The sequence below is a fragment of the Taeniopygia guttata genome, chromosome 5, assembly GCF_048771995.1.
Source record: "Taeniopygia guttata chromosome 5, bTaeGut7.mat, whole genome shotgun sequence".
In the NCBI taxonomy this organism is placed as follows: domain Eukaryota; kingdom Metazoa; phylum Chordata; class Aves; order Passeriformes; family Estrildidae; genus Taeniopygia; species Taeniopygia guttata.
The window spans coordinates 17,267,871-17,295,818 of record NC_133030.1 but is presented as its reverse complement, the minus strand read 5'-3'; the positions used below and the strand labels follow the sequence as shown (position 1 = coordinate 17,295,818).

Sequence of the window (27,948 nt, the reverse complement as noted above, 5' to 3'; positions counted from 1 at the left end):
GGATGCTTAGTGCATTTTGTATGAGGATTTCTAAACCTCTTCCTGGCAGGCTCAGAGACACTGGTTGATGCAGGGAGTGGTTTTGGGGAAGCATAGGGATTGGAAGGCAGAAGAAGCTGCTTCACTTTTGTGTGCGATGGTGCCATGAAAAGCAAGAGCTGCAAGGGGTGAGACAGTGATTGTTCCTATCCCCCTCTGCACCTTCCAGGCTTTCACATTTGAAGAGTGTGATACAGAAGCAGAGCTCTATCTGCTGATGTTGCTTTTTATGTGAGCTAGCTCCTAAAGGAAGGGGGTCTTACATAAATGCCTTTGCTGACCTGTGTTTCTGTGTATATGTGATATCTGTGGAAGTGTTGTTAACTACTTAACTACTGCACAGAAAAAGAAAAGTGAGAAATCAAATCCATTCTAGGGCTGGAGAAAGTAAGCATCCCTTTTAGTTGTATGCCAGTCACCATTTCTAAGCAAGGTTTAGCATCTTCACAAACCTTGAACCAAGATGACTTCAGACATTACCCCAAAATGAAGTTTGGTTTTTCTTCATGTTGAACTTGGATGGCAGAGGGAACAAGGTCAGATTATGTGGTGTTGGCTGGTAAGAAGGGAAATTTCAAGGTCTGTCCACACAGGCATATGGTTTTTTGTTTTAATGTCTGAAAGTATTCTGATACTTAGCTAAGGGGAAAACGTTGCTCTTCTGTTTTGGTTTGAAGTGGTGTCTAGGGAAGAGGAAAACTGTGTTGGCAGCAGCTTCATTTGCTTTGAGCATTATGCCTGCCTATTCCCTGGAGAACTCATTAATTTTTAAGGCAGTGGCAGCAATAGACTAAATGGATACAGTAGTGATACCCTGATGGTTTGAGGTAGTGCATTCATCCTTTTGGGATAAGCAGTTCTGCTTCCTACAGAGATTGTGTGGCACCCCAAGATCACTGGGTCAGCTGTTTAGGAAACAGGAAGATGCCATTTGGCATAATAATGGCAACAAGAAAACTCTTTTTGTAGAGCATTGTCTGCTCTCTGGATCCTCTTGAAGTTCATTTACCCTGCTGCTAAACTCCACCTATTTGTAGAAAAGGGGTACATGAAAGAAGGTCAGGCTCTTGCCTGGTTTATGCTGGGGAGACAATAATATGTGGAAGACAAGGTTCTGAGTTACATTGATTTCTCCTCAGTAATTGCTAGTCAGGATGATTGTTGATTTACAGGGTCTTAATGTTGTGAATGGATAAGCTTTTCATACCTGGATATGCTAAAGGTGGTCATGATTCAGGTACGTGTATATATGGCTCAATGTCCAAATACTTAACAAAATCAAGTAAAATTAAGGCAATACTGGCCTACTGTGGGAAGTCTTAGGAGCTCCTCACCCTGCCCAATACGAGTCCTGACCTAGGAACTGAGTTGGTGTACCCCACTTTCCTTCTTAGAAAGACATAGCAGGATGCCACTACCTTCTGAAGCACAGCCTGGACTCGATGAGAAACTTGGGCTTTTTAAAATGGGTAGATGCTTCAAAGGGGCAGTAATCAGTGCTGGGCTGCAATAAACAAGTAGGGGAGGCTGTGGCATGGCCCTGGAGCCTCAATACCTATTTGTTGTCACCTCTTACACAGCCACAATGCATAGGGCAGGACAGAATGGGGATCCTTTTGTGACCCACTGTTGGGGCTGGGGGTCACAAGTGGGACAGCCCTGGCTGCAGCTGTGGCCTGAGGCACTCTGTGGGTACACCTCCACAGCTGTGAAGGTAGCAGGAGTATTGAAGGATGCAGGAGGCACTTAGGACAGTAAAGGATGGAGGCAGTCAACTGATGGACCTCCATTTAGTACTGAAAGCACTTAGTGGCTTTACTTTGAGCTTACCGTCTTTACTTTTAACCCTCCTGGCCTTACTTGAGTACTGAGATGATTTAATGCAGATGTGGATGGTCACGAAGTGCCTCTGTCTGCCCTGTCCATTCGCTTAACAATGTCTAATGCTGCTTCCTCTCTGCACTATGCAATCTATTTCCAAGAACTGGAAGCCAGAAATGTGCAGTCTGTTCCAGCTGATGGGGCTGGAAACTGTAGGGGCTCCAAATTAGGTGCTATATAGCTTCTAGTTAAAAAAACAATGCCAGGATACCGTGAAATACTTTACATATAAACATCAAGGGGAGAGTAATGCTCCATCTAATGCAAATCCTATTCAGTGTGTAAAGCTCTTATATGTACTGTATATTTCATCCTGTTTGCAAGTTTATAGTGCTTATTGTCTGGGTCCTGAACTGTAAACATCATCGGCCCTGTGATGGAAGAAAGATCAAGGTCTTTAGTGCAGGAATACCATGAAGTATAGATGCACAGTGATCCAGACCACAGAAACAGCATCGTGTTTGAGACCCATGCATGTAAATGTGTACTTGGACACAGGGAATCCCTCATTCTTTGGGGAATGCTAGCAACTCTTGTCTCACTGAGATTAGATTCAAGGGCACTTACTACCTGTAGGGTTCAGCCTTAAATGCCTGCTCAAATGTTTTCTGCCTTTGGAACTTGTAATGGTTCAAAGATCCTCTTTTTTTTTTTTTTTTTTTTCAAATTTTAATTTATTTTTTATTTGTAAAATTAAAACACATAAATCCAGTCTACTATGGCACTAACATTTCCCCCCCCCACCTTCCTTTCAGAGTCTCTCTTCCTGGACTGGAACCCTGCATATAGTTTTTCAGTAAGTTCCAGGTTTATTTTGCTAACATATGAGGGATTTAAAACCTAAATGCTGGCAAAGCCTTAACTAGCCTATTGCAAATGTGTCACTATTCATTAAGGACTCTCTAGGGTGCAGTATGTTCCTGGGTGGATTGGCTTCCTGGAAATTTAATGGCAGCTTGTGAATTGGCATCCAATTTTGTTTTTAGTCTATCTCCTGCTACTATAGAAAGCAATTTTGATTCTGATAATTTGAGATATTCTGTTTTGCTTTGCTTTACTTTCATGTTGTACTTTAGGAAGGAGGATGAGTCAGCTGGTGCGATCTTTGAGAAATAGTACAAAGAAAGATTTCTTTGAGTCCACTTACTCTTCTAGAAATTAAGCAAGATATTTATGCCCAGCCATCAGTAACCAGATGAATTCCTATCTCACCTGTTGGTGAAGCTCAGTTAAGTTCAGAAAAGGCACCTGAGACTTGTGTGTAATTCTAGCTTTATTTCTTTCCAGTAATTTTTATGGGGGTTGAGATAAGAACTATAGGGTACTGTGGGATTTACTTAGTTCCTGGTACATCTGGAGGGGAGATTGTTTTGCTTCATCACATTAAAGTGTTGAACTGTTTTTATCGTGACATGCTGCAATACTCTGCAGTACTTGCACAATGTCCATACAGCGTTTTTGTGCAATAACTTTCTAAATATCTTCATTTCTGGGCATAGTCATTCTGGAATAGTTATCATTTAAATACTCATCCTTTTATACTGTGACATAAATTGTATCTGTAGACAAAGTCATAAATATTACATAGTTTTGGGGAGCTCCAGCTTTAAGGCCCAAAGTGGCCTGTGTTAGAAGAAATTATTTTGTGTTGAACTGCTTAGAGAAAATATAATTTTTTATAGAATCAACCCCCCTTAAAAATTGCCATTATTATTTTGTTTTCATCTTGTTTCTTGTAAAATACTTTCTAGTCACTCTGCTCTTTGTTACTTTTGTGACCTGTACTCTGGCTCACGAGGAAGCACAAAGGCAGGCATACACCTTCTCTGAATCAGCTCAGAATTTCATGACCAGGGCTGCACCACTAGGATTGAGATTCATGTGGGTGGGAAGCAGCATTTTATCAGTGGTTAACTTTGGGATAAAGAAAGGGGAAAGTTGTGGATGTGCAGAGAAGTGGATGCAGAACTGAGTAAAACTGGTAAAAGGTGGGACAGGCCATGTAGCTGGACAATATCTCCAGTTTTCATATCAAATTTCTCTGATGCAGCTGCTGTCTGCATCACAAGTGTCAGTGCTAATGGCCAGAAGGTGTGTTTGCTCTCTCTGTAGCCTCTTAGAAAGATGACCTTGAACAATTGTGTGGATTTTGCTGGGGTTGTAAGACTGGACTCAAAATTGACTTTGTAGATCTGGTATTCTTAATACTCTTAGGAAACCTAGGCAGAGGAATGTAGCAATTTTGATGCTTGCTGTTGTACTTTGTGAAATCCAGTGAGAGGGAATTATCCTTACAGCATGAAGACTGAGAACTAAGGAAGCTATTGTGACCACTGTCTGTAGTGGCAGGCTCTGTAGCAGAATTTTTGTCTGTTATGTGGGAGGCTTAGGTTTCATCAGTGGAGAATTTAATTTCCCCTTTTCACCGAGGTTGGGTTTTTACAGAACTGTAATTCTGTATCTTGCAGAATCTTCCTGAGAGCAGAGCTGATTTTTGTTGAGACAGATCTCCCACACGGCTGTGAAAACAAGTGCACAAATTCAGAGTAGCTGGGTGTAAATCTGAAGCAACTGTCATGGAGATTGATGTTCTCTCTAGGAGTTAATCTAGATTTACATCAGGGAAACTGTGACCAGAATCTCCCAGGATTCATCTTCACTAGACTTTAGTAGCTCACTAAATTAATTGCTAATTAACTTGAGATGGTTGATTATTGTGGATGCTTCCCACATATTTCTTCTTACTGTCATCAAATTTAAAGACAGAGCTCCACTAGATCAGACCAGATCTTACCTGTTCTGAACTCCTGCTTGTCAAAAGCTTTTCCCTTCAGCGAGATAGGAACACTGAGTGCAGTCAGCAGACATACACCAAGGAAGTAACTGCAGTAAACTGCAGTCCTGGGGAGTCTAAACTTGTGCATGTTTGGGCCAAAGCCTGTGGGGATGTGGCAGCCCATATTGCTGAAGGCAATTAGAGTAATCAAGGGGTTTAGAGAAATCCTGCGGTGTAGTCCCAGATTACCTTTGAAGGCTGGCCTTGCCAGTTTCTACAGTGGAGTGGAGCAGTGTGAGACTTGTCCTTGATGTAAGTGCAGTAGTCAGTGCCAAGTGGTTTCAGCACTGATATATCCAAGCAATGGCATGAGATATCTGCACTCAAAACACTTCTTGCCCTGCATGTCGGCAAGCAGATGCTTTGGTGCTTTGATACTTCACTCCTTTGTATAGAATTATCTCACAGTAAAATACCAGTTCACAATATTCAAGGACACTGAGAGGGAAATGGCCAGAGCTATTCCTTCAAAGTCTGACAGCATTGAGGAACCTCAATGTCTGACAACATTGAGGCACTCTTACTCTTCAAATTTCACCATCAACATGACTCTAAAAAAGCACACCTTTCTTGTATGTGTTTTGTATGGCTCAAATGAAATTGGGATCCCAAAAGGATGGGGTGTCTGATCCTGCTGTAGTCTGGGCAATGAAGTTTTATGGCAGCCTTACTTGAAAACTAAATTTAGGTTCTGTTCCAGGCCCCTCCAGAACAGAGGCAGAGCAGGACAGTTAAAGCAAACCAGCTTGAGAATCTCTCATGCCCTTGAAAACAGTGGAAGGATCTGTGCCAGGGTTGACAGCAAAACTAAATTAGGCCTCTATTCAATAAAAAGTCCTTATTCTTAAATAAACATGTTGTTAGGTCCCAACAGGGAATGTGTCTAAACAGTATAAATTTAGAAGTTGCCTTTTCTTTACAAATGTGCTGAAGAACCTCCCAGACCTTGGGCTTCACTTTGAACTGGTCTGCCTCCCAGCAGCCTGCAGTTTGAACTGGGAGGGCCTGGCCACGCTGCCCGATGAACCTGCAGTGAAGATGTAAGGGTGCAACAAATGGGTGATCATCCTGCATGGCAAAGTGAAGGCACGGTGCCAAGCAGATCTGCGCATTAGATGACTAACAGCTCCCACACTGCCAGTGTAGGCAGGGAATATGCAATGCAGCCACATATGTGTCTCAGAACCACACTGGCTGCTTTTTATTCTTAATGTTTGGTTTTGTTTTTAAATAGGAGTTCAGATCTTTGAGCAGGATGTTTATCTCTATGCACAGAAAACAATATTGATCATAGCTTTTAATACACGATCAAGTTTTTAGAGCGACCAGCTGATATATCTGTTGTGAGTGACATCAGAATTTCAAGTAACTGCTACAATTGCTCTCTAGGATGGCTGTGCATATCATGTGTAATTCTCTGAGTTTACCTCTATTTAGTGGCTAGAAAATAGCTTTTTTAAGCAAGTGAGATTTTTTTTTCAGTGGGAATATTGTTTTAAAGCTTTGTATTTAATGTTTGGGTTTCTATTTAATCTTTTTATTAGTACTTTTGCCCTGATTGAATTTTGATCACTCTTTTTTGGGTAAAATTGGTGGGAGGTGTTCATAAAATCATTATGCTGTAACAAAGGAGTTGAATTTTATTTGCTACTTGCTTGTACATAGTTTTACAATGTACATGTGGATGTACAATGAGCTGAACCCCCAGGGAAGTCCTGTAAATGTTCACCTCGGCATTTAATCTAGCAGTGAGCTTCTTCTGAAGAGGGTCCCCTTTTTTTTTCCACCAATGAAGGCTAATGCACACCCCACCCAATTAATTCATTTTCTGTCAGTTCTGCAAGCTGAAGCAGCCTTGCTGCTGCATGGATAGCTAAGACAAGGGGATAGGATGCAGTAGAGCAAACTGAACAGGGTGAAACAAACCCCTCTCTTTCTGCAGCAGTGAAAGGTTAGATCATGCTAAATGCAACGCAAAGTGAACCTCAAGTGTTGATGGTTTGGATGGTGGACTCATACAAGTTCCTCAAGAAATATTCAAGACCATCTGAGCTAAGAGCTCTACAACCACAGAATGGTGGGCAGTCTCTTGCACTGAATCTGAAAAAAAATTAAATCACTGAAATACTGAACTGTGGCCTCACAACCAGATAATCCAGCATTCAATGAACAAACCTCTTTTGTTCCCAGAGCTAAAATTTCTTCAAGTTTATCATGCTTTTTACTAACATCTCACATAGATACAGTGTTGTGGAAAGCAGACTTAGAATACAGGTAGAGAAGAGCTGAAGTCCTCGGATGTTTTCCAGGACATGCTCCCATTGACAGTGGCAGAATCTGTCAGTATCTCTTAAGCACTGAGTAACTATCTGAGGACAAACTAATTTTTGAGTTTAAGAAGGAACAAAACCCTATTTCCCTTACATAGCTATTCAGTAGCCTGTGTAATATGGATTGGTCTCTATTTACTCCATTTTAAATGCCCGCTTCTTCTTTCTCAGTCTCTAAGTTGACATCCCAATCCCTCATTCCTCTTCCGTTTGTTTTGCCAGTAAAAATTGCTCTTATGTAGACTAGCAGTTAGAAGGGGTTGTGTGGACTGGGATGGCAGTTCTCAGACAGTCTGCATTATATAAAGCTGTGCTTTCCACCTAGGTGGTTAATTAAACTTGCTCTTCAGATCCCAAGACAGAAACCACTTATATGCACACTTCATTTTAATAACATTTTTCTGTTCCTCTGCCCCAGGAGTCTTAGCCCTATCTTCTGGTTTGTCCATTCTCAGGAGGGAGAAAAGGGAATGTAAGGACAAAAGGAGAGTATGTGGCTTCATGTAAGTCTCATTTTGGGCAAATAGTTTTGTCTGGGAGTCGTAGATTAAGTGAGGGAACATCTTACAACATTGCTACAGATTGTCTGAATGATGTGTCCTTTGGAATAGGTGCTATATCCTTCCCAAAGAGGGAAAAAATGAGCAATAACAATAAACCATTTAATAATTCCGTGTTCCATCCTCTGCAATTGCATTACTGTCCTGTGATGATGCTCCTGCAATTTAACCTGCTTTGTTACCCTGTCAGTGCCGGGCTATGTATACACATAATTGTGTGTACAATTTTTACTTGCACCTGGACAGACCATGTCATTGTTTTCAGCAAGAATTAACTTGATAACTTAAAAGCTTAGGATTTTCCTCATACTTAGCACAAGCTAAAGTCTCTCTTGGTTCCATGAAGTCTGAATGTGCTTCCGGGTATTTGCTACCAGAAATTTGGCAATTGCTTCTCAGTCCTCTGTGACACAGCCTCTAGGGGTTTCACAGCTCAAAATTAGGTGCTCAAATCTTCTTTTAACTTGGAGCCTGATTTTGCTGGCACTTTTGCACATGAGCAAGTACTCCTGTGACTGGTTGTAGCTGCTTGTTTCAGAGTAACAAAGGGCACACCAGAGTTTCAAAAGGAAGGTCATGCAGTTGTATTGCCTTTACTGTTTAATGTGAGTTGCTTTCTGTGAAACTACTTAGCCTTGAAGGTTTTCCTTGTAGCCAAGGGCAAATGGAATTATGTCTTTTACATCAGTGTATTGCAGGTGTAAAATGCTGCCAGATCTCAGCATTGTTTTCACTTCAGTTTTGGACGGATAATAACTGCAAGGTGTAAGTTAATTGAAAATAAGCCTTTATGCATTTTTAGAGGTGGGAGTAATTCCTGCCTTGCTTTAGTGGTATTTTCCTTTATTGTTGACATGCTGTTGGAGAGACAGAAACACAGGACATATTAGGCAATAGATGGGTATTTCTTTCACCAGTGTAAAACTACACCTGTCCCTAAATTAAATTATGGGGAAAGAGGAAGCAGAGGAGGAATGCTTGAGTTTGGAGGCAGTATAAAGAATGGAATTAAGTGTGGATTCTGGCAAGGCACCTGCACTGAATGCAGAATACAACAGTAGCGTATAGTTTAAGAAGAGGCAACTCTCTTTACAGAAGAGTATAGAATTTCAACATTAATTCTTATTTGTTTGGCCTCTCTGGAAATGTTGTGATACCAAGTTCTTTGGACGCAGTGTGCAAAGAAAACAGTTTTATATCAGTATCTGAACATTGTGATGAACTGCAGGCACTAAGGGAGGTCAAAGAAAGCATTTGGGGCTACTGTCATTGTAAACAGCTCTATGCTAAAAACTAGGTATGAGCCGGTTACCTTGTGTCACCTGAACCACAGTGACTAAATGTAAACATTCTTACTCTACTTTTTCAAAAGCACAAATCAGTTTTGGCTTGAATTTTAGCTCTTGTATTCTGCTTGCATTGGACTGAGGGCAAGCAGAGTTGATTACATTTCCACTTAGCAGAAGTGATAACCTTTGCTTGCTGGGGCAACCTGTTCAGGTACCAGAGCCCTTCGTATCAAGACAAGAAGTGCTGTGTAGAGAGGTATAACATTCTTTATCAGAGCACTAATAAGGTGCAGTTTAGGGATGTAATTTGGCCTTAGTAGTAAGCCAAAAGACACAAAGTCCCTTATGAAATCCAGTTACTCCTTGGTTCTGCGGCTCATGGCAGTTCTGCTGGAGGGAACATGAGTGCATTGCAAAGGTTGTTTCTCAGGAGCTGTTGCACACAACTGGCAATTATGTCATTGGCAAGTTTGAGGGGCAATGGGGGTGTTGATGGTAGACTCAGAACTGTCCACACCCTCTTTTCATGGTGCTTTTAAGCTGTGTTTAGTAGTACTTGCTCTCTAAAAGGAGGTTGACTTCCTTTGGGACTTGCCTGCAAGACATCTTTTCTGGTTTGAGCTTGGACAGAAGAAATCACATCAGAAAACTAACTTAACAAAAACATTTGCTGAAAATAATCGGTTGTCATATTTTCCTTGGAGGGAGGGAGAGGTGTTTCTAAGTGGCTATAAAAGTATAAATACCATATGTATGATGTATTTTTTTTTCTGGTTTTAGGAATAACTTTTGGATTATGTTTGGAGACACACTGGGTACACAGACAGTAATTCTTATTTTTGGACTTACATACTATGTTTGTATTACTACAAGTGAAAGAGACAGCATGTATCCAGGCCTTTACAGCCAGTTTCATCTCTTAGTAATTCCCTTGTCCTGGGTAGCAGAGGATAGCTTAGTGCTAAGATGTGCTATATTGCATCAGGTGGTTTTTGAGGAGTGCCTCAGACATTACTCTGCTGTTTAAGTTTTACCTAGATGCTGTTTTCTTGTGTACTGGTGTCTTCTAAGCATGTGACTTACTTTTAAATATGTTGTTCTTTAACATACAAATGTGCTGCTCTGTATGCAGTGAGCACCTCATGTCCCAGCGTCAGAGATAAAGTCTGCATATCTAAATAATCTTGAATTTATTAGCCTGTTCAGAACCAGAAAGATAATTTTCTAGTTAAAGAATTTCAACAGTACCCCTGTAGGAGAGGATTCTTTCAGAATTTAGCCCTTTAAACTTATGTTCTTAGGAGATTTGGGTTTGTGAGGCAGAGTGCACTGGCATCAATATGAAGTGTTCTGTTTGTCTCTGTGGACTTTGGAAGAGACTGAATGAACTGGCCTGATGGTCACAGTGCATGGTCCTTTAGAAGTAGATGGCAAATCACATAAATCTCAAAGGCAGAGCACTTCATAATCTGAACAAAAAGGCATCTCTGGCCTCTTCTTTAGCTGAATGTGTGAAAGAGGAAAAGGTCCTTGCAGTTTCTTAGGGGTGAATTTCTTTCCACCTGCCTGCATGACCCTCTTTGCCCATGATTTTGCCATGCTTTTAGTGGCATATTGGGCACCTCAGAGTGGTCTCTGAGGCTATGATGGACTGTTCCCAAACTATGTGTTCAGTTAGTCCCACTGAGATAGGTATGACACATCCAACAGTCCTTTACAAATAAGGGCTTTTGTCTTGTATTCAGGCCTTTAAGCCCTCTTGGGGTTTTTAGTGAAATGGGGAGTGACAATTTCAGCTGAAGGCTTTTTCCATATGGTGCAGATGGCTCCTAAGGGAGCTTAGTTTATGGATTACCTCCTTTTCCGTAAATATTAAAGCATTTTATGGTACATACCCTTTGGTTCTGGTAGGTTGCAGTTCCTTTGTGCAGGCAATAAGCAAAAGCATGTTCATCAATAATAATACGGCACTATACTTCATCTTCTTTGCATGTTTCACCTCACCCCACACATTAGTGGGTTGACTCTTTCTTTATGGATGAACAGCTTGTCACGGTCTTTTAGAATTTATTGTCAAGAAGAATTGTGTGTAAAAGCCCTGAATGGTTGTTAGACATCTGATAGTGTTAAAGCTTAGATTTTTTTTCCTTTATTTTTCAGGATTCTTGTGCATGAAGGACGTAAATGATAATCCCAGAGGACCATCTGTCCTGGAGCAGGCATTGGAACCAAGTTACTATGTGACTGAAAGGACTGAGTGCAAGTCAGATGGTAAGTAAGATAAAGAAGATGAGAGTTACCATGTTGTCACTTCAGTACAGATGAAAAACACCACCATACAATCCTTCAGAACTTATCCTAATTTCCAGGGTTTAAATGTTTTGCAAAGCCCAGTTAGCATGGAAGGTAGTTTTTGCTAGATCTTTTCATGGTGGAGTATATGTTTTAACCTAGCTGTGCTTCTCACACCATTCAGAGTCCAGGCAGCTTTACCTCCACTGCCTACTTGATGTCTATGCAATTCTTTCTAGCTTGCATTTTTAAGGAAGCCTAAAGGACTGAGCCTTTGTCTCTTAAAAGCTCCTTAGGGAGTCCTTTTAAATCCAGTCCATATTTACAGTTTACCATTGGTTCAGGGTAAACTGTAAATAGATTCGTTTTGTTTAATCATCAAGAAGTGGGTGTTTTCAAGCCATTCTGGACTCGTTTCTAAACTTTCCTGTTTCTTACAGGAAAGTGTTTCCTGTCTGCATAGTGAGGGCTCTTAGAGCAACTAGGGCTTTGAATCCTGAATCCAGTGTAGATAAACATTTGTTTGCTTTATTGGTTGGTTATCTGATGTATTTACTGGTTGCAGTTAATACTGCATTTGGACTGGCCTTTGGCACCTCCTTGCAGACTGTTGCAGTTTCTGGTTGTTTTTGTTCTGGAGGAGCTAATGCATCTGACTTGGGTGGGCCCTTGGTATCAACTCCCCACTGCAAAGAAGACCCAACTTGTGGAAAGAGGATGATGAAAACCTTTATTAGGGGATGTTTCAAGGGTAAAAGCATGTTCTCTATGCAAATAAGCTGTGAGGGAATAAGTTCTTTCTGTATAATTTGCTGATAAAAATCCTTTATGGCTGTAATCTTATTTATCCTGAATATAAGAATTCTGAAAAACTTCAGGTAACTTACAGGTGTTTTTCCTGGGCATTTCCATCTCCCTTACAAATTGGATATAAGGGGACAGATTTGGACAACTGAAAATCAATGCCTGCCACTCAGTTGATGGCAAAAAGGAGGTGCTGTCTTTTCTGTAAGCTCAGAGAGTCATGTTAGTAGCACACATTTTGGTGTTTTTTACAACCTTGTCCAGACCATTTGAGGCCAGGGTTAAACCAAGGCTGTGAAACATCAATGAGATGGTGGATTTTTTAAATTGAGATGGTGGGTAATTGTGCAAAATAATTGCAAGTCTCATTATGTTAGGATATGGACAAACATACAGTAAATGACAAACACATTTTGCCTCAAAGTATTTATTCTTGACAGCATGAGTAAAAGCATGGTAATTTATGTTACATGACACTTATAGACTATATTAATTTCAAAGGAAGGATGTGAGCACCATTCTGCTGGTATTCAAATTAATGAATTCAGAAATCAATTCACTGTGCTTCTCAAATTTATCCCCTCAGTGAAATTTGTAGTAAAATGTAGTTAAAAGTATGGAGTTAAGGTAAATTTGTTCCATCCACCAACACAGAAACCACACTCCTTAGCTGGATAGCTAAAAATATTATGTGCTATAAATCCAGTATATGATTCTTAGGGCTACTGAGTATGTTCAGAGCTCTTTCATGTTTCACTTTCTATTTCCTGTCCAATATGACTGCTTTTGGGGCAAAATGTGTCAATGGTTCTGGTAGAACACCATTTATTTATTTATTATTACTTTCTCCCTGTCCTGGTTTATAAGGGTCTTCACTTCTTCCCCTTGTGTCTTTGCTTAGGCTTTGACACTGCCCTTCTCTCATCTCGAGGGCAAAATAACCCAGTGTTCATGCACTGAGCCTGCAGGCTGTTCATAGAAAATATCTTTAATCCAGCATGATTACTGGCTTACACTTTATATGTGGGCAATACAAAGGGAAGTTTTTCAAGCAGTTTTGTTTTTATTGCAGAATAAGGCGTGGGTATTTCTGCCTTACAGAAAAGCTTAACCTGGAAAAACCTGGTGTGGGAGGGGAGAAAGAAAAGATTGACAATCATTTATCATGTGACATCAAAATGGAATAATTCCAACAAAGAAACTGTGCTAAAACTTCCCAACCAAATGTGAGCTGAAGGTCATGCACTTCTGTTCATGCTAACTTGATAGAGCCAGCATGGAAACATTGCTAAAGTACCATGGAAGGAATTGTGTGTCTGGAGGCTACCCCTGGCAAGTGTGCTTGCTGAAAAGTACCCTGGAAAGGTCTGAGTCTGAGGTGTCTGAACAGACTGCTTTTGGCACAAGAGGCAAAGACACTCAGAAAGTATCAGTGATACTAATTTCAGGAAAGGCTAGTGTATAAAATTCAAATCCATGTCTTTAATCTGATGAAAGATGCTCCAGTGAATGTTTGAAGTAGAAATCGTTTTCCAGTCATTGTCATCGGACTGTAGACTGGCCCTTGTTTCAAATTTGGCAAAGAAAAGGGTATCATTCTGTTCAGCTGTCAGAAACACAATAATAAACTTCAGTATTGCATAAAATACAATGCAGAATGTGGCCAAAGGTCTTCAATGTTGTAGTGCTTAAGTTGAGCAATCAATTACATTCATACAAAGAAAATACTGCTTGCATTGCAGAGCATAGGAGCTAATGAGAAACATCTAAGGCATGGCTTGATTAGGGTAGGTTGGAGGGCAAATTAAAATTCTGAAAGATTCCTTCAGAAACTGTTAGAATGTGTTTATGCCAGCCAGTAAATACAGATGGTGAAACTATGAAATTATGGACTAGATTGAAAAATGGTCATTTTAAGTAATCATAAGTCTAATAATCCTTATTTCACAGAACTGCCTCATGTTCACGTGCTCACTTCCAGCACAATGCATTAAGCAAAAAAGAGAGTGAGTGAAATGAAACTGGATGGTGTTTCCAGAGGGTTGAAAAGTTTTGCTGTAGCTCCACAACAGAGCCACAAACTGCTCTTGTGCAGGTGGGAAACAGGATACAGATAAAAGAGGTCACATGAGTCTGTGGGAATGAACAAAATTAACATGCTATTTCTGAAGGTGTGTGCACTTGGGTTGGCACTTGGTTTGAATTTGAAGCCTTTCAGTCAGATCTTTATTAAAGGAAGTTTATTCTGCAATGTGTACACAAACACTTAGAAAATTGAACCAATTAAAATCTCAGTTCATCTCTTAATGGCATTTAAGAATCAGAGAGATGATGAGGATGAAACAGTTTGCAGTGCCAAGGTACACTATCTACAGGTCAGGGCCCTGATTTCAATAAAGAGTTAAATTAAAAATCAGTCCATTCTTTTTGACAAGTGTCTGTTTGTCAGTCCATTGTTTTTGACAAGCATCATAAATTATCGTGTCAGTTTTAGTCCTATGGTCATATTGATTTAGATAGTTTTATTGATTTAGAACAGTTTTGATACAGTTTTTTCCAGTATTATAATATCTTTATGAAGGGCTGGATAAGTTCTTGCTGTTTTGGGTTTCTTTTTCTGTTAATCCTTACACTTGATCCTTTCTCAAGCTAGACAGGTGATGAGTTGACTTAATGCTCTTCATTCTCCTTCTATGCTCTGCATAAAATTATCTTGCTTCACACTAAGTAAAGGTAATTGGTGAACTGGCATTTGTAATTTAAAGGCTTGACCCTGTCAATAGTGTTCCCTGATGTATGTTTACTCCTCTGCCAGCTCCATTAGCCCAGAACAGCAGTCACAATATCAAGGATATCTTATTGTTGAATACCCAGGGTATTACTTTGTTATTCACACTGGGATTTCATATGCCATTTAAGTAAACTGATTGTTTGCTTTCTGAAGAAGTTCCAGGGAAAGCTGGAACTTTTTGATACCTTTCAGGCATACTGCATGAAAACACAACAGATTAATTTGCTGATATGTTCCTGGGTTTCACTCTTCAAACCTTAATACAAGAATATAAATTGAAAAGTTTAAAGGTGTACAGAGAATGGTGAGCATATACTGCCAGAACATTGAGCCATACTTAATATGGTAAGATCCAGGACCTCTGGCAGGTGGGCATTTATGTATATATTCATAATATATACATTATGAATATATGTATATATTCAAAGGTAGATCACAGAGTTTGGGGTTTTTAAAACTGTTTCTGTCAGTCCCTATGGAGATTGGCATCCTAAATCCAAGGGGAAAATACATTCTACTATGTCTCCACTGCTACACAGGCAGCAAAATAATATCTTTGGGCTGTCACTCCCCTCCAGGGATTATTCAGGGCTGTTCTGCCCATCCTCCTCTCATCATTCATGTTTGGACAGTTCTCCCCTCGTTGCTCGTGCCTCTGTGTGTAGGTCCTACCTTTTAAGCTTCTTCTTTGGCAATAAAGACTGTCACAGAATATAAATTTGACCAGGTGTGCTTTGTTAGAGTGATGTTTGGGTGGCATTGACTTTTTGTTTTTGCTTTCCTGTGTTCTGGAGAAGGAAATATGGACATGTGGATGTGAGGACAGCAGCAGCAAACTCCAGTTACAGACCTGCTCCAGATGGTCGCAGGGTGAAGGATTGTGGTTGTAGTTTGTTCCTGCTGTGCAGTCAGATGTAGATGTGGCAGCCTGTGCATCATGACAGAAAAGAAACGAGGCATGGGGGATATTCCCTGAAGTTGCCTTGCTTGCCTTGGCATGTCTACCTCTAAGGCCATGTTCCACGCCTGTGAGAGCTGACAGAACTGAAGTTCTGGCCAGCACTGTAACTCTTCCCCATGTGGAACTTTCTCAGCTTTTGTGCAGGTACAAATATCATAAATGTCATTTACAGTGTAAGATTTGAAATGCTGGGCTGTCCTCACACTGCCCAGTCTGTAGTATTTTATGTTCTCACAACTGTACCTCTGGTTTGTTAATTGTGAGTGACAGCAGACACATTTGTGTGCTGTGTTCACAGACACAATTAAAGGAAGCAAAAGCACATGGTAGGTAGCAGTTTGAAAACCATGTCAGTCTCCGTTTCAAAAACAACTGTGTGGTGTTCTCTCACTGTCAGTGTGAAATGTAATCCATATTTTTAAGCTGCTTTTGAAAATGAAACTTAAGCCTATCTTTTGAAGAACAATTATTGTGTCAGCAGAAATAGGGCTCTATCTAGGGGTATTGGAGCTCTTGAAAATTTTCCTAGGCCTTTCAAAAATCTGGCCTCTTATTGCTCTAAGTCCATTAGGCATGAGATACCCAGTCTCATGTTTTTTACTATAAAAATCAATCAAAATCAATGCCTGATTTCTGTGGCTTTGTCTGAAAATTTTCAGTAAGAGCTCACAGTTGTAATTGGGAAATGGCAATCACTAAAAAGTTTAATCGTGTTTTGTTTTCTGTTTCAGAGTTTAGAGCAAGATATTTCAGAGGAGAGGGAGGGAAGTCTATCTTAATTCTGAGGTTATTTAATATCCAAGAGGAAGGAAGTTTTCAGCATGCTGTACTTCTTGCATATGCTCCCTTGTTTGATTTGAGCTACTGCCAGATGCTGTTTTTAGTCTCCACTCAGTCCTTCTGTTAGGCTGTTCACACTCCTCCTCCTGTGGGCTTCTCTTCTATGGCCTTGTATTTATTTTCCTTCTTTCCTCTCTGAGATATTCTCTTTTCCATTATTCCCAAACATGCACCTTCTCTTGCCATCTGTATTTTATCTTCTCCTTTCTCTGCTTGCTGCTGTTAGTCCATTGTCTAGTTTAACTGAGGAGAGTGGTTTTGTGGGACCCAGTTTAATGCCATAGAACACACATTTTGTAAGTCAAAAATACTGTAGAGTATCCCTGTTTCAGGGATGCAAGATCCAAAACAGTGCAGTATTTTGAATTGCAGATGTTGTTACATACTAAATTATATGCATGCCTCATGGTCACTGGTTCAGTTTGATGGACTAACTGATTAATTAATGGACAAACCAATATCATAGCTGAAATAAGCTGAAAATTAGCCTGGTAAAACAACAAGTCATTTTTGAGAACAGAACTTTGCTGATATGTTATGTGGTCCATATGCAGCAGTTTTATTAACTTATTTTTTAAGCTTGTTCTTCAGTAACAGGGACAGTCACAGAAGATAAATTTGTCATCCTTTGGAAGTCTAATGTTGTCACCATATCTCAAAGCTGAAATCATGATTTCTTGACCTCTGCCTTACTACTTTTCACTGAGGTTTCATGCTTCCTTATGCCTGCTAGTGACATCAACGTGGGGAAGTGCAAGAAATGTCAACAAAGTCCTTCAATAAAGATAGCATTAAGAGGTGAACAGTTGTGGAGTACCAACCTCAAGAATTAGGGATTTTAATGGTGGAATATTTTCCTCATTGTATCACTGTTCTGTCTTGGAAAAGAAATCTTGGGAACCTAAGGCTTGCTTTGTGAATCTTATCTCTTTCCAACTACACATGGTCTCTGATCTTTGTTAAGATCTGGGCCTTCTCTGCATCTTCACAAGGACAACCCTACAAGGAGAGAGGAGGGACTGTAAGGATTGACAAGTTAAAAATACTGACGGAGAGCAGGCATTGGCTCATGCTTGGCTGAAGCAGTCTCCCAACCCTGCTACCTGAGAAGAGTTGTCAAAGGGGTGATCATGGTATGGTCTCACCCATTAGGTTTGTTAGGCTTCCAAATGCAGTATGTTGCACCAGGAGATTTGGTTGAATGCAACCTGGGAGTTCCCCTTGGCTCTTTCACCACAAAATGAACCTTTCAGCTGAGATCTGGCTGCATTGCAGAAAGGGAGTCATAGACAAGTACATTATTGAAAGATAGAACAGGAAGGGGAGCCCGCCTCTGTGAAGCTTCCTTTGGAGCATTCCAAGTGGAACTGAGGAGATTAAACTCTCAGTTTAAGTGGAGAAATGAGAGATTCAGGTACTCCATGAGAGGAACATGGAGTTCTTCAACAGAAGAGTTGAGTAAATACTGACTCTTTGACTCTTTTGCAGTACATTTTTACAACATCTGTCAAGCTTCCTTTAAAAATACCCAGGCAGCTCTGGCTTGACTGTGGGTATTTTTCACACTTCCCAGTGTATGGAATTGGCATTTTAATTTCACAAATAAATCTACCATCTTATTAGATTCATCCACCTGCTTATGCAAATGGCAACAGAGTAGGTTGAGTTTGTTCTCATGTGTTTTTCATCACAGATTTTTGGTTGTCATTTAAGCTTTACAAAGTCTATTTTGCTCAGGTCCCGTGTTTTTCTGTATCCTTTATAATTTCATCCTTGGGATTGCACCCACTGCTGCAGTATGTGGTAGCACTGGGTTGTTAGGCTGTTCTCCCCATGGGATCTGAATACTTCTCCCCTGTGGGTATAGGCTTTCTGTGTGCTGCACCCCATGCTGTGGCAGCAAGCTGCCTGAATATTACTATGTTGTGGTTCTTTGCATCAACCAAAGAGTTTAAAAGGTGTCCTTAATGACATGGATCTGCTATTGCTTTATTTTCAACACAGCTGTTTAGCTAAAAGAATGTGTTATTTAAAAGAGCAATTTCACCTTAAAGTAAATGGCCATATGAAATTTTTTTTTAGTCCCAACAATAGATGCCATTTGCTGCTGATGATTGCCATCACAGCACACTTTAAGTGAGAACAAATATACTACCCCCCTCCAATACACACAAGGCTTTTTCCTAACAGATTTATTCATTAAGCATATGTTCAAAGACTACAGCTATTACCACTTTTAAATAGAACCATTTTTTCATTGCTTTTCATAGAAAAAATACTACAGTGTTGTGAAAAACTTGCTAATGTTCCAGACTGAATTAACTAACATATTCTATTAAAAGTCCTTTCTACTCAGGTTGTTTGACAATAGGAAAATAAATACTGTGTGTTGAAGACTGACCTTCAAATGACAGTCCAAAGCTGCTGCTTGGCACAGTCTTTAGCACTTTGAATGCTTTTACCTTCCTTCTGTGTATGTCAAAAAGGTCTTCTAGAGAAATTGAAGAGAGCCTGGTTAGACTGCAAGACTTGGTCCCAACTTCCTTGCACAGGCAACATTCCTGCTGAAACAGGTAAAAGTTTCATCAGACCAATTTTGCAGCCTTTTGATAAGAGGGATGGCACTCCTGAAAGACACTAAATGCCTTCCATTTTGTATGCCTTCTGTGGGAGACAAAGATAAATACAGACCTATTTTTCAGAATACGTTGTTTTTCTTTCTGTCAGGTTTGTGCAGGCGTTCTCGAAATGGCCCCTTTTAGCTTCCTGTGTGCTCACTGATACTGATGTTCTGAGGTTCTGAATGTACTTTGCCAGCACATAGAAGAGCCTGTGTTTTTTTCTGTACAGAAAAATGCTTTTGCAACAGCTCTAAGGTGAAGCTTCCTTTATTCTTGAGGTTTTTTTACACGCTACTAAAGTGCTGCTCCTATTGGAGGCACATACGGATTTAGGGATGCTATTGTCTGTTCAGCTGATAAGATCATTTCAAGATCTGTGGAGATGAAAGGATGAACTATGATGTTATAGTTATCCCTCAAAAATAGGACTTGATACTGCCTTGCATACTCTTTTGTCTTCTGTGCCTCTGCTCAACTTATCTGAAATAGATCACAGGGCTTCTACCTGGGCCGTGGATAAAATGTTGCTGTTGCCCATTCTTTTTATGATCTTTCCAGCATAATTAATGCTATTGTGGTGATTTGACCTGTGCTGGAGGCCAAGCACCCATTAAATGCACTCTGTCACCCCCCTCTGAATTGGATAAGTGAGAAAAAATATAGCAAGCGGCTGATGAATTGAGATAAGGACTGGGAGAGATCACTCCCCAGTTACTGTCACAGGCAAAACTCAGGGAAATTAGTTGAATTTATCGCCAATCAAAATCAGAGCAGGATAATGAGAAGTAAAACAAGTCTTTAAAACACCTTCCTCCTTCCCCTCCCTCCTTGGTCTTAACTTCATTCCCGATTCTCTATCTCCTATCTCTTAGGGGTTCAGGGACATGGAGAATGGGGGTTATTATTCAGTTCATCATGGATGGTTTCTGTCTCTGCTTCCTCCTCAGGAAAAAGAGTTCTTCCCCTTCTCCAGGATGTGGTCCCTCCCTCCCATGGGAGGCAGTCCTCCATTAACTTTTCCAGTGCGAGTCCTTCCCATGGTCTGCAGTCCTTCATGAGCTGCTCCAGTGTGGGCTCCTACCAGTGGTTGTGGTCCCTCGGGAACAGGGTGCTCCAGCATGGGCTTCTCTCTCCTTGGCTCTGCAGGTCCCCCTGCCAGGATCCTGCTGCAGCATGGGCTTACCATGGAGTCACAACCTTCTTTTGGCATCTACCTGCTCTGCTGCGGGCTTCTCCATGGGCTGCATGTGGATCTCTGCTCATCCATGGGCTGCAGGGGAATCCCAGCTCTGGCACCTCCTGCACTGACCCCGGTATCTGCAGGGCTGTTTCTCTCATATAATCTCACTCCTTTCTTCCATGGTCACATTTACTTCTGTGCCATAACTTTATTCTCCTTAAGCAGATTATCCCAGCAGCATTCCTACCATCTGATGTGTTTGGCCGTGGCCAGCTGGCTGGCATTAGAGCTGTCAGACATGGGGAAGCTTCTCAAAAAAGCCATCCTGGTAGCCCACCACACTCTGCTACCAAAACATTGCTACACAAACCCTTCAGGAAAGGACCAAGTTTTGTTGTATGTAACTGGCACTGGGAGGTGAGAAGTGCAAACAAAAAAAGATTTTTTTTTAGTAGAATCTTGAAATAATATAGAGGAAGACAGAGGTGGGATGGTTTGGAAGTGCTGCACCGGTCTTTAGAAGACAAGAATGAGATTTACAAAATTACTCAGTACTTTATTCTTCATATTGAAGTCAAGTGTGGGAGGAGACTTGGTATGAGGCGTTTGGCATCTCCTGTTCATGCAGATGAAGTGTGCAGGATAGCATAGCAGAAATACATCTCTGTGGATGAAATCCTGCTTCCCATTGACACACTGTCACCCACACTTCAGAAAGAGCATCCTAAGGGAAGCAATTGACTATTCAAATTCTGAAATATGTAATATACACAACATGTTTCAACATGGAGACGAAACTGTGGGACAACTAGAAGTCCATAAGAATATGTTTGATGCCTTTGTGGTGACCTGAATTATAAATGTTATGAAATCAGGAGTTTCTGAAAAGAAAGAAATGCTTCAATCAAGACATGACAAAACAATGTTTTTAATAGTCCTGATTTGTGTTGCATAGTTGAGGAGATAAATTCCTGTCTTTTCATCCTCAGAATAGGACACACTATGATGGCTTTTATACCTGAAGCAGCAGGAGGTTTTAAGTGTGCCTCTTGGCAGGTGTGCCTCCCACACATGCACCATACCTGCCACCTGTTTCCGTGCAGCCTCAGATCATCATCCTTTCTGCAGCATTTGCTGGGGTACAGAATGAAGATCCCTAGGCTATCTGTGATCCCAGTCTGGAGGCAGAAGTAGAAATGTTCTGCTTATGCATGACCCAAAATGGTGTTTGCTCGCCAGCTTCGTGACCTGTTGATTAATGTCAGGTCTTGATATGGTAACTCAGCATGAGGCTGTGTGATGGGAGGTGGAGTGGAGCCTCGGGATACAGGAGTCCATGAGAGGTTTGTTTCTCTGGGTTGTTTTGTAGAGTGCAGCTCATGATTGCAGACAAGTGGTGCAAAATCCTCCCGGAAGAATTGCAAAGCTCATCACCAGCATGTGCTTTTTTTGTGTCACCTTCTCCAACAGAGAGCTGTAACAACTTAAGCATGTCTGCTGATCTGTCTAGACAAAACATTGCTCAGTGCATGTTTCCTCCCTGGAAAGAGGATGAGAAGGCAAGCTGTTACATCTTTTTAGTTTACTATTTAAGGCTGTGTATCCATGTCGATGAGCACAGTATAGGAACCCAGATAGACTAGACCCCAGACTATTACCACTTTCTACTTGCATTGTTCACTCTTTGTGCTCCTGTGGATAGCTAGGGAGAAGGAGAGCTCAAAACTGTTGTTCTTGTGACATTTTAGTAATCTAAGTATGCCTGTACCATGCAGTTACAGAGGTAGCAGAGTACTGAACTGGAAACAATGATATTTAATTGTCCAGAGTTTCCATTACGGCCCATAATGGTGCAGCCCTGAATGAAAACAGGGCTCTGGTATAGAGACAAAATTGGTCCTGTTTGTGGATGTCCACACCCTTATCTCTACAAGTATTTATTTAGAGGCTTAATTAGAGAGTCTGAGTGATACTGTTGCTTTCTGAGGAAGCCAAGAAGTGCAAGCATAGCCTTTTTAAATGCATGAAAGAAAGCAAAATGCTTATACTTGGCATAATACCCTTGGGGCATGTATCAGATTTGTGGCTGAAGATGATTGTTGAGACTGGTCTTGATATAGTTTACTTTGCTCAGGAAAGAGAATGTCTTTGAAATGAATGTGATAATGGCTTTCCTAAATGTTTTTGGGTTGGTTTTTTTTGTTTGGTTGGTTTTTTGGTTTTTTTTTTTTTTTTTTTTTTTTTTTTTTTTTTTTTTTTTTGGTGAAGGCTCCAGGGAATAAGATTTGAGTCAGTAAAGCAGGCTATCCCCAAATGAATGACATGAAAACATTCCCATCTGAAGCTGGCAGGAAGCCAGCAAATCACCCCTCTGCTTCAAGGTGAGGTGCAAACCTTCTTATTCACCAGAGCAGAAAGCAGATCTAATACCTACAGAAGGCCAGGCCTGTCACTGAGGAGACATTAGAAACACACAGTGGTATTAGCATAATGACTATACAAATACTCTAGAATTTATTAATTTAAGAAAAGAAATATCTTCTTTTTTTTCAACAATAGCAGTGTGGCAACTCCAGCTCAGATTATAGTTATATGAATAGCAAATACTTTCAAAAGTGTGTGATACTAGAATATGCTTGTTTCTTTTAATTGTCAGTCACTCTTTTCTTGAAGAGGATGTTTGTCTGGTTCTTAAATTATTGCTAGTCTTTGATTATGCATTCAGGCACATTTAAGTGTATCCTGTAGTTCAAGTGTAAAGGCACAAAAACTTTAATTAGGGTTTGAATGGGGGCTGTTGGTTATCCTGTTTGAGTTCAAGCCTGTACATTTTGATCTGCATCGCTGCATCACTGACAGTGCTCCCTGCCCCTGTTGCCTGTGCAAGGCTGATTCATGAGCAATCTAAGCCTTTATCTCTTTCACTGTAGAATTACAGAGCTTCTCTGTGGGTTTCCATTTTCAGTGTTAAAGGGAGCTTGCAGCCTGGGATTAATTTGGGACAACCAACTCCACTGAAAGTCAACTCATTGTCTGTTTACATAAGCTCAAGGCAGCTCCGAAATTATCACCAGGCACTTGAAAATGTTCAGTGAAGAAAACAGCATGACAAAGAAATCTATTCTTTATTAAAAAAAAATTAATTGTACCTAATATTCAGTGCTAGTCAGATGGACCTTCTGTAAGAGGGTTAAGAGGAAAGGAGTAAAGACAAAATCAGACAAAAGAAGCTTTGAATTTAACCCTGATTGAAAGATGACAATTACTAATTATGTGTGGGTGAATTACAAGTTAATATTCAGTGTCTCTGCCCTCTGAGGGTCTGCATTCACTTAAGAGCTGTAATTTCACGCCATATTTAATATTTTGTTTTGAAGCAAACACTGCTCTAAGGGCCCTGGCTGACTTGAGAAATGGCATATCTTTAAATTGATGTTTCACAGGACAAAAGGAAAAAGGCCACTGCCTAACAACACATCTTGTGTTTAAGGCCTGTGAGTATTAGGAGAGCCATTAAGAATAAATTTGACTTAGTAGTGGGAGTACGATTTAGATGTGGACAAGGGCATAACTATCTTGCACTGGGAGTTAAGAGCAACTTCCCCATTATTAGTAGACATGTAGCAGTTTGTAATGAGTGTAGGACCCTGGCAGACGGTATAGACCCTATAGATGGTACAGGAGCTCCCATACACTTCCCATATGGTTGCTTTATCTCACAGTCCTGTTCTGCTTCTTGTGGCTCCTAGCAATTCCTCTTTGCTGTCTTTCCAGAGCAGAAAGCCCAAGGATATTTCTTCTTCTTGCTCCCATCTAAGTGAGGCTCACACCTAATTCCATGTGATGTCAGCTGAGGTATCCTGAGCTGCTTTTTCCTCAGAGCCCTGTTTCATATGAGCTGTTATGGACTAGAGGCTTGGTGAGAGGATCAGGTAAATTACCTTCTCTCTTACTAGGTGGGTTAGGTATATTATAAAGCAGTCAGTACCAGTGTGTATGACCCCAGGTATGAGGAGTGGTATCTGGAACATTTGGTTTCTCCCAGAAAGGGAGGTTTTGGTGACAGATCAAATGAAGTCCCCCAGACACACCCTTCAGGAAAACAAATTCTTTAGTGTCAGGCTGTATCCTTCCCGCTCCAGGGGTGACTTCATAGGCAAGCATCCTGTCTTTTAAATTTTTGTTTTCCAAAATCTTTTGATTATTTGGAACAAAAATGACTGTATGGGAGCAGGGGAGTTGGAGAGGATTGTGAGTTTTACTTTTCTCTTTCTCATATTTCTTCTGCAGTTACCATTTTTTCATGAACTATTTCTTGAGCAACACTACAGTGAGGTACTCTGTGGGGTGGGCAGTGGAAGCTGACATAGAAAAGCATTTTAATGCTATGTCGCTTCACTCTCCGAGACTGGATTTTTTCTTTGCATTTCAGATCTGTAGAGCACAAGCACATTTGCAGAGATTTGCACTAGAATCACTAAAAAGTAAGACTGAACATTAACTAAGAACAGATTCTCACAGGGAAAACAGTCTTACTAACTGGTACTGACTGCTTATTCAGAATCATTAATTCTGTTTAATAAAACCAAATCTTTATTTACCTCCTAACAGGCCCTCAGTTTCTCTGCTAACAGAAGCAATGGCTTGAACATTAGTCCGAAAATTAATCACAGTTGTCCTTGTAGTCTGAAAGTTAGTTTCAGAAGTGGATATAATAAATTAGGAAACTTCTGGGCATTTTATTTTTTCATGACTTATAAAATGTGCTGTCCAGAATTCTAATCACAGAAAAAAACCTGCCTTGGTAATTTAATTAAATGTTTATTTCTATATGTACAACTCAACCTAAGGGTAATCTGAACCCTCTTTAATCATGACAAACATGTTTCACACCACTGCTAGTAGAGGCCCTTTTCTGTACAAGAATTTATCAGGTACCAGGAGATGCTGGCTCCTGTTACACTTGAGTTTTATGGAACCTGCAATACAATGGCTAGGATTTCCTCTTCATCTTATTTAATGATGAAAGTTGGAGCTGGTGGACATTTCCACTGCAGCAACTCAGCTGAAGATGCCCTTAGGAACTGGAATCTATCCACATGATATTTTCACTTTTCATTGTGGCACTTCCCTGTGGCAGCCAGACAATTATGACACAGTAGCTGTTGGACTGTTGAAGAAATCACAGCAACTTGAAAGCTCTTCTAAATCACAGCAAAGAGCCTTGTCTGTACTCTGAAATTCACAGAACTTATCAGCAAGTACATAAAGTGGGTGACTGATTGGGAATCAAACGAAGCTTGCAGCTTGTTTGATGGCCAGTCTCCTCCTGTTAAAGAACAAGGGGAGGCAGTTTTTCTTGCAGTCTGATATTTCTCTTCTCCATCCCTCTCTAGCACCTTGAAGGCTTGCTTTTAGATGTGATCCTGCAGTATCAGAATAATAATGGTCCTGGATGAACATGAACATTTTTTCTGCCTTCACCTCTTTCTCTCCTCCCACCCATCCCAGATGAAGTGGCAGGTGGACTGAGTGGGAGCAATGTGAACTCAGTGCAGAAAAAACCTGTGACTCAGCAGTTCAGCAGGGAGCTGCTGAGCGGAAAGGCAGCTATTCTCCTTGCACACTCTGCCATCAGGTTGCTGTTCCCTCAGGGGTGAGAAGAGGCTCTTTTTGGAAGGAGACATGCAGCCCCCCAACATGGCAAAGTGTCTGCGTATTCAGCAGATCTTAAGTAGAGAGGAAAGTTTCTTCTTCAAGTTTCTTAGAAATGTTGCCAGTGAAAGGGGAGAAGCATCAGGCTAGAAGTACATAGACCCCGGTTATCTGCATGACTTGATCTCAGATTTTCTGCATGACTTTTCTTCTTCCTTTCTTTCTCTCTCTTTCCCTTTTGGTAATCGGAGTTTGGCATAAGCAGCAACCAGGCTCCACCAGCTGAGCTTGGAAAGTGCAAGTCTTCAGTACTTTTCCTGGCAAGTAGGTGACACTCCTTTTCCTCTGCACTGTCAAAGAACTCCACAGAGAACAGTTGCCTTCCTCAGAAGGAGGCTTCTGGCTTTCCCCATGCTACCTGCCACTCAGAGACAAGTAAGCCCAAAGGAAAGTTGATTATTGTGGGTTATCCTCTGTCACACAAGGATAAATTAACACTCTCACTCACTATCAGGGAGGAGCCATTGTAATGCCCATCTAGCAGTTTGGTAATGATGAAAAAGTTGTGGTATTTTATTACCAATTCTCTGTTTGCCTTTCAGAACGGAGAACTGAAGTAGATTTTTCTGTATAGACTAATCAACAACAGGTAGACATTTTATATCAGTGGTTGTACTTACTAAAAGCTCAGTTTTAAAGCTGCAGTGTGCATCGTTGTCACTGAATTTCCCCAGCACAGGTACACAAAATGTGGGGTGACGCTCTCTTGCATCTTCAGAGAGCCTGAAACAGTGTCACTGAAGAGCTGTTGAGCAGGTGAGTTCCCCTTGATGGGCATTTCAACACATGAATCAGTGTGAATGAAATACAGATATTTCCAGTGTGATATTTTTAGCAAAAAAATACTCAGCTTTCCAAAATAAAATTCTTGAATGTTAGGAATTTCAGTTGTTCCCCACATGGGTATGAATACCTGCAGCCTGGCTCAGCTCGTTCTTAGAGTCCAGGGTAGATGCACTTAATGCAAACTAAAAGCATTAGAAATTGTTTCCACTGCAGCAACTCAGCTGAAGATGCCCTTAGGAACTGGAATCTATCCACATGATAGATTAATTTCCACTGAAATTAATCTCAGATTATGTAAAACACCTATGTTGCTGGTGTGTAGGCTCAGTCTTGGTGAAGAGTCTTCCATTCCTCTGTAATGTGTTGGAGAGGGTGGTTCCAGTTTCTTGGACCTCTTACTTGATGGTATGTCAGGCTTATTTCTTCATGAGTTCTGTTACAGAGAAGAGTTTGAAGTCTGCAGTCCTACAAAGGACCACAGCATGGATCTAACTGGCTTCCAGTTAGACACCAAAGGGATTTTAGGGCTGCTTTGGTGCCTTGCATTATTTAGTCGTAGATGTAGTGGGATCCATGGGTCTGCCTGGCTTGTTCCTTGTGCTTGAATTAAGCTGTTTTATACTTACTGAAATAGCTCTCAATGTGGTTTTGCATTACAAATGCAAGATCTACAATCCACAAGCTCTTGGCAGCTAAAACTTGGGTTTTATCCAGAGTGGAATTGGAGGTACTGAGGAGATTACATTGTTGTGAATCCCCTCTATCTCCAGTCAGTCATTAGTAGGTATCTGTGGGATGCATGTGGGGAGGTTTTTCTTTGCAATTTTTAATCTGGATACTTTTGGGGCCTAGATGTTCTCCTCCTGAGCAGCATTTTACTCAGCCATTTGAAAAACAGAAATGCATTGAACTCTTGTAAGCAGAGCAGGTCAGGGATCAAGCAGAGTAACAATTGTCATGATCAGAAAGATCAAAAAAATTAATGATGGGGGAGCTAGCATCCCCAGTTTTCAACAGATTATT

At 40.7% G+C, this 27,948-nt stretch overlaps 1 protein-coding gene across 6 annotated transcripts in view; it reads left to right on the top strand.

The window, feature by feature from the left end:
* The window catches only part of PTPN5 (protein tyrosine phosphatase non-receptor type 5), a 77,892-nt gene that overhangs the window by 12,067 nt on the left and 37,877 nt on the right, over nucleotides 1–27,948 (top strand). For all 6 annotated transcript variants that reach the window (XM_030273885.4, XM_072929716.1, XM_072929717.1 and 3 more), the window contains exon 2: nucleotides 11,096–11,206. In XM_030273885.4, coding sequence (XP_030129745.3) covers nucleotides 11,096–11,206 — 111 coding nt within the window. The remainder of the gene's footprint in view (nucleotides 1–11,095; nucleotides 11,207–27,948) is intronic.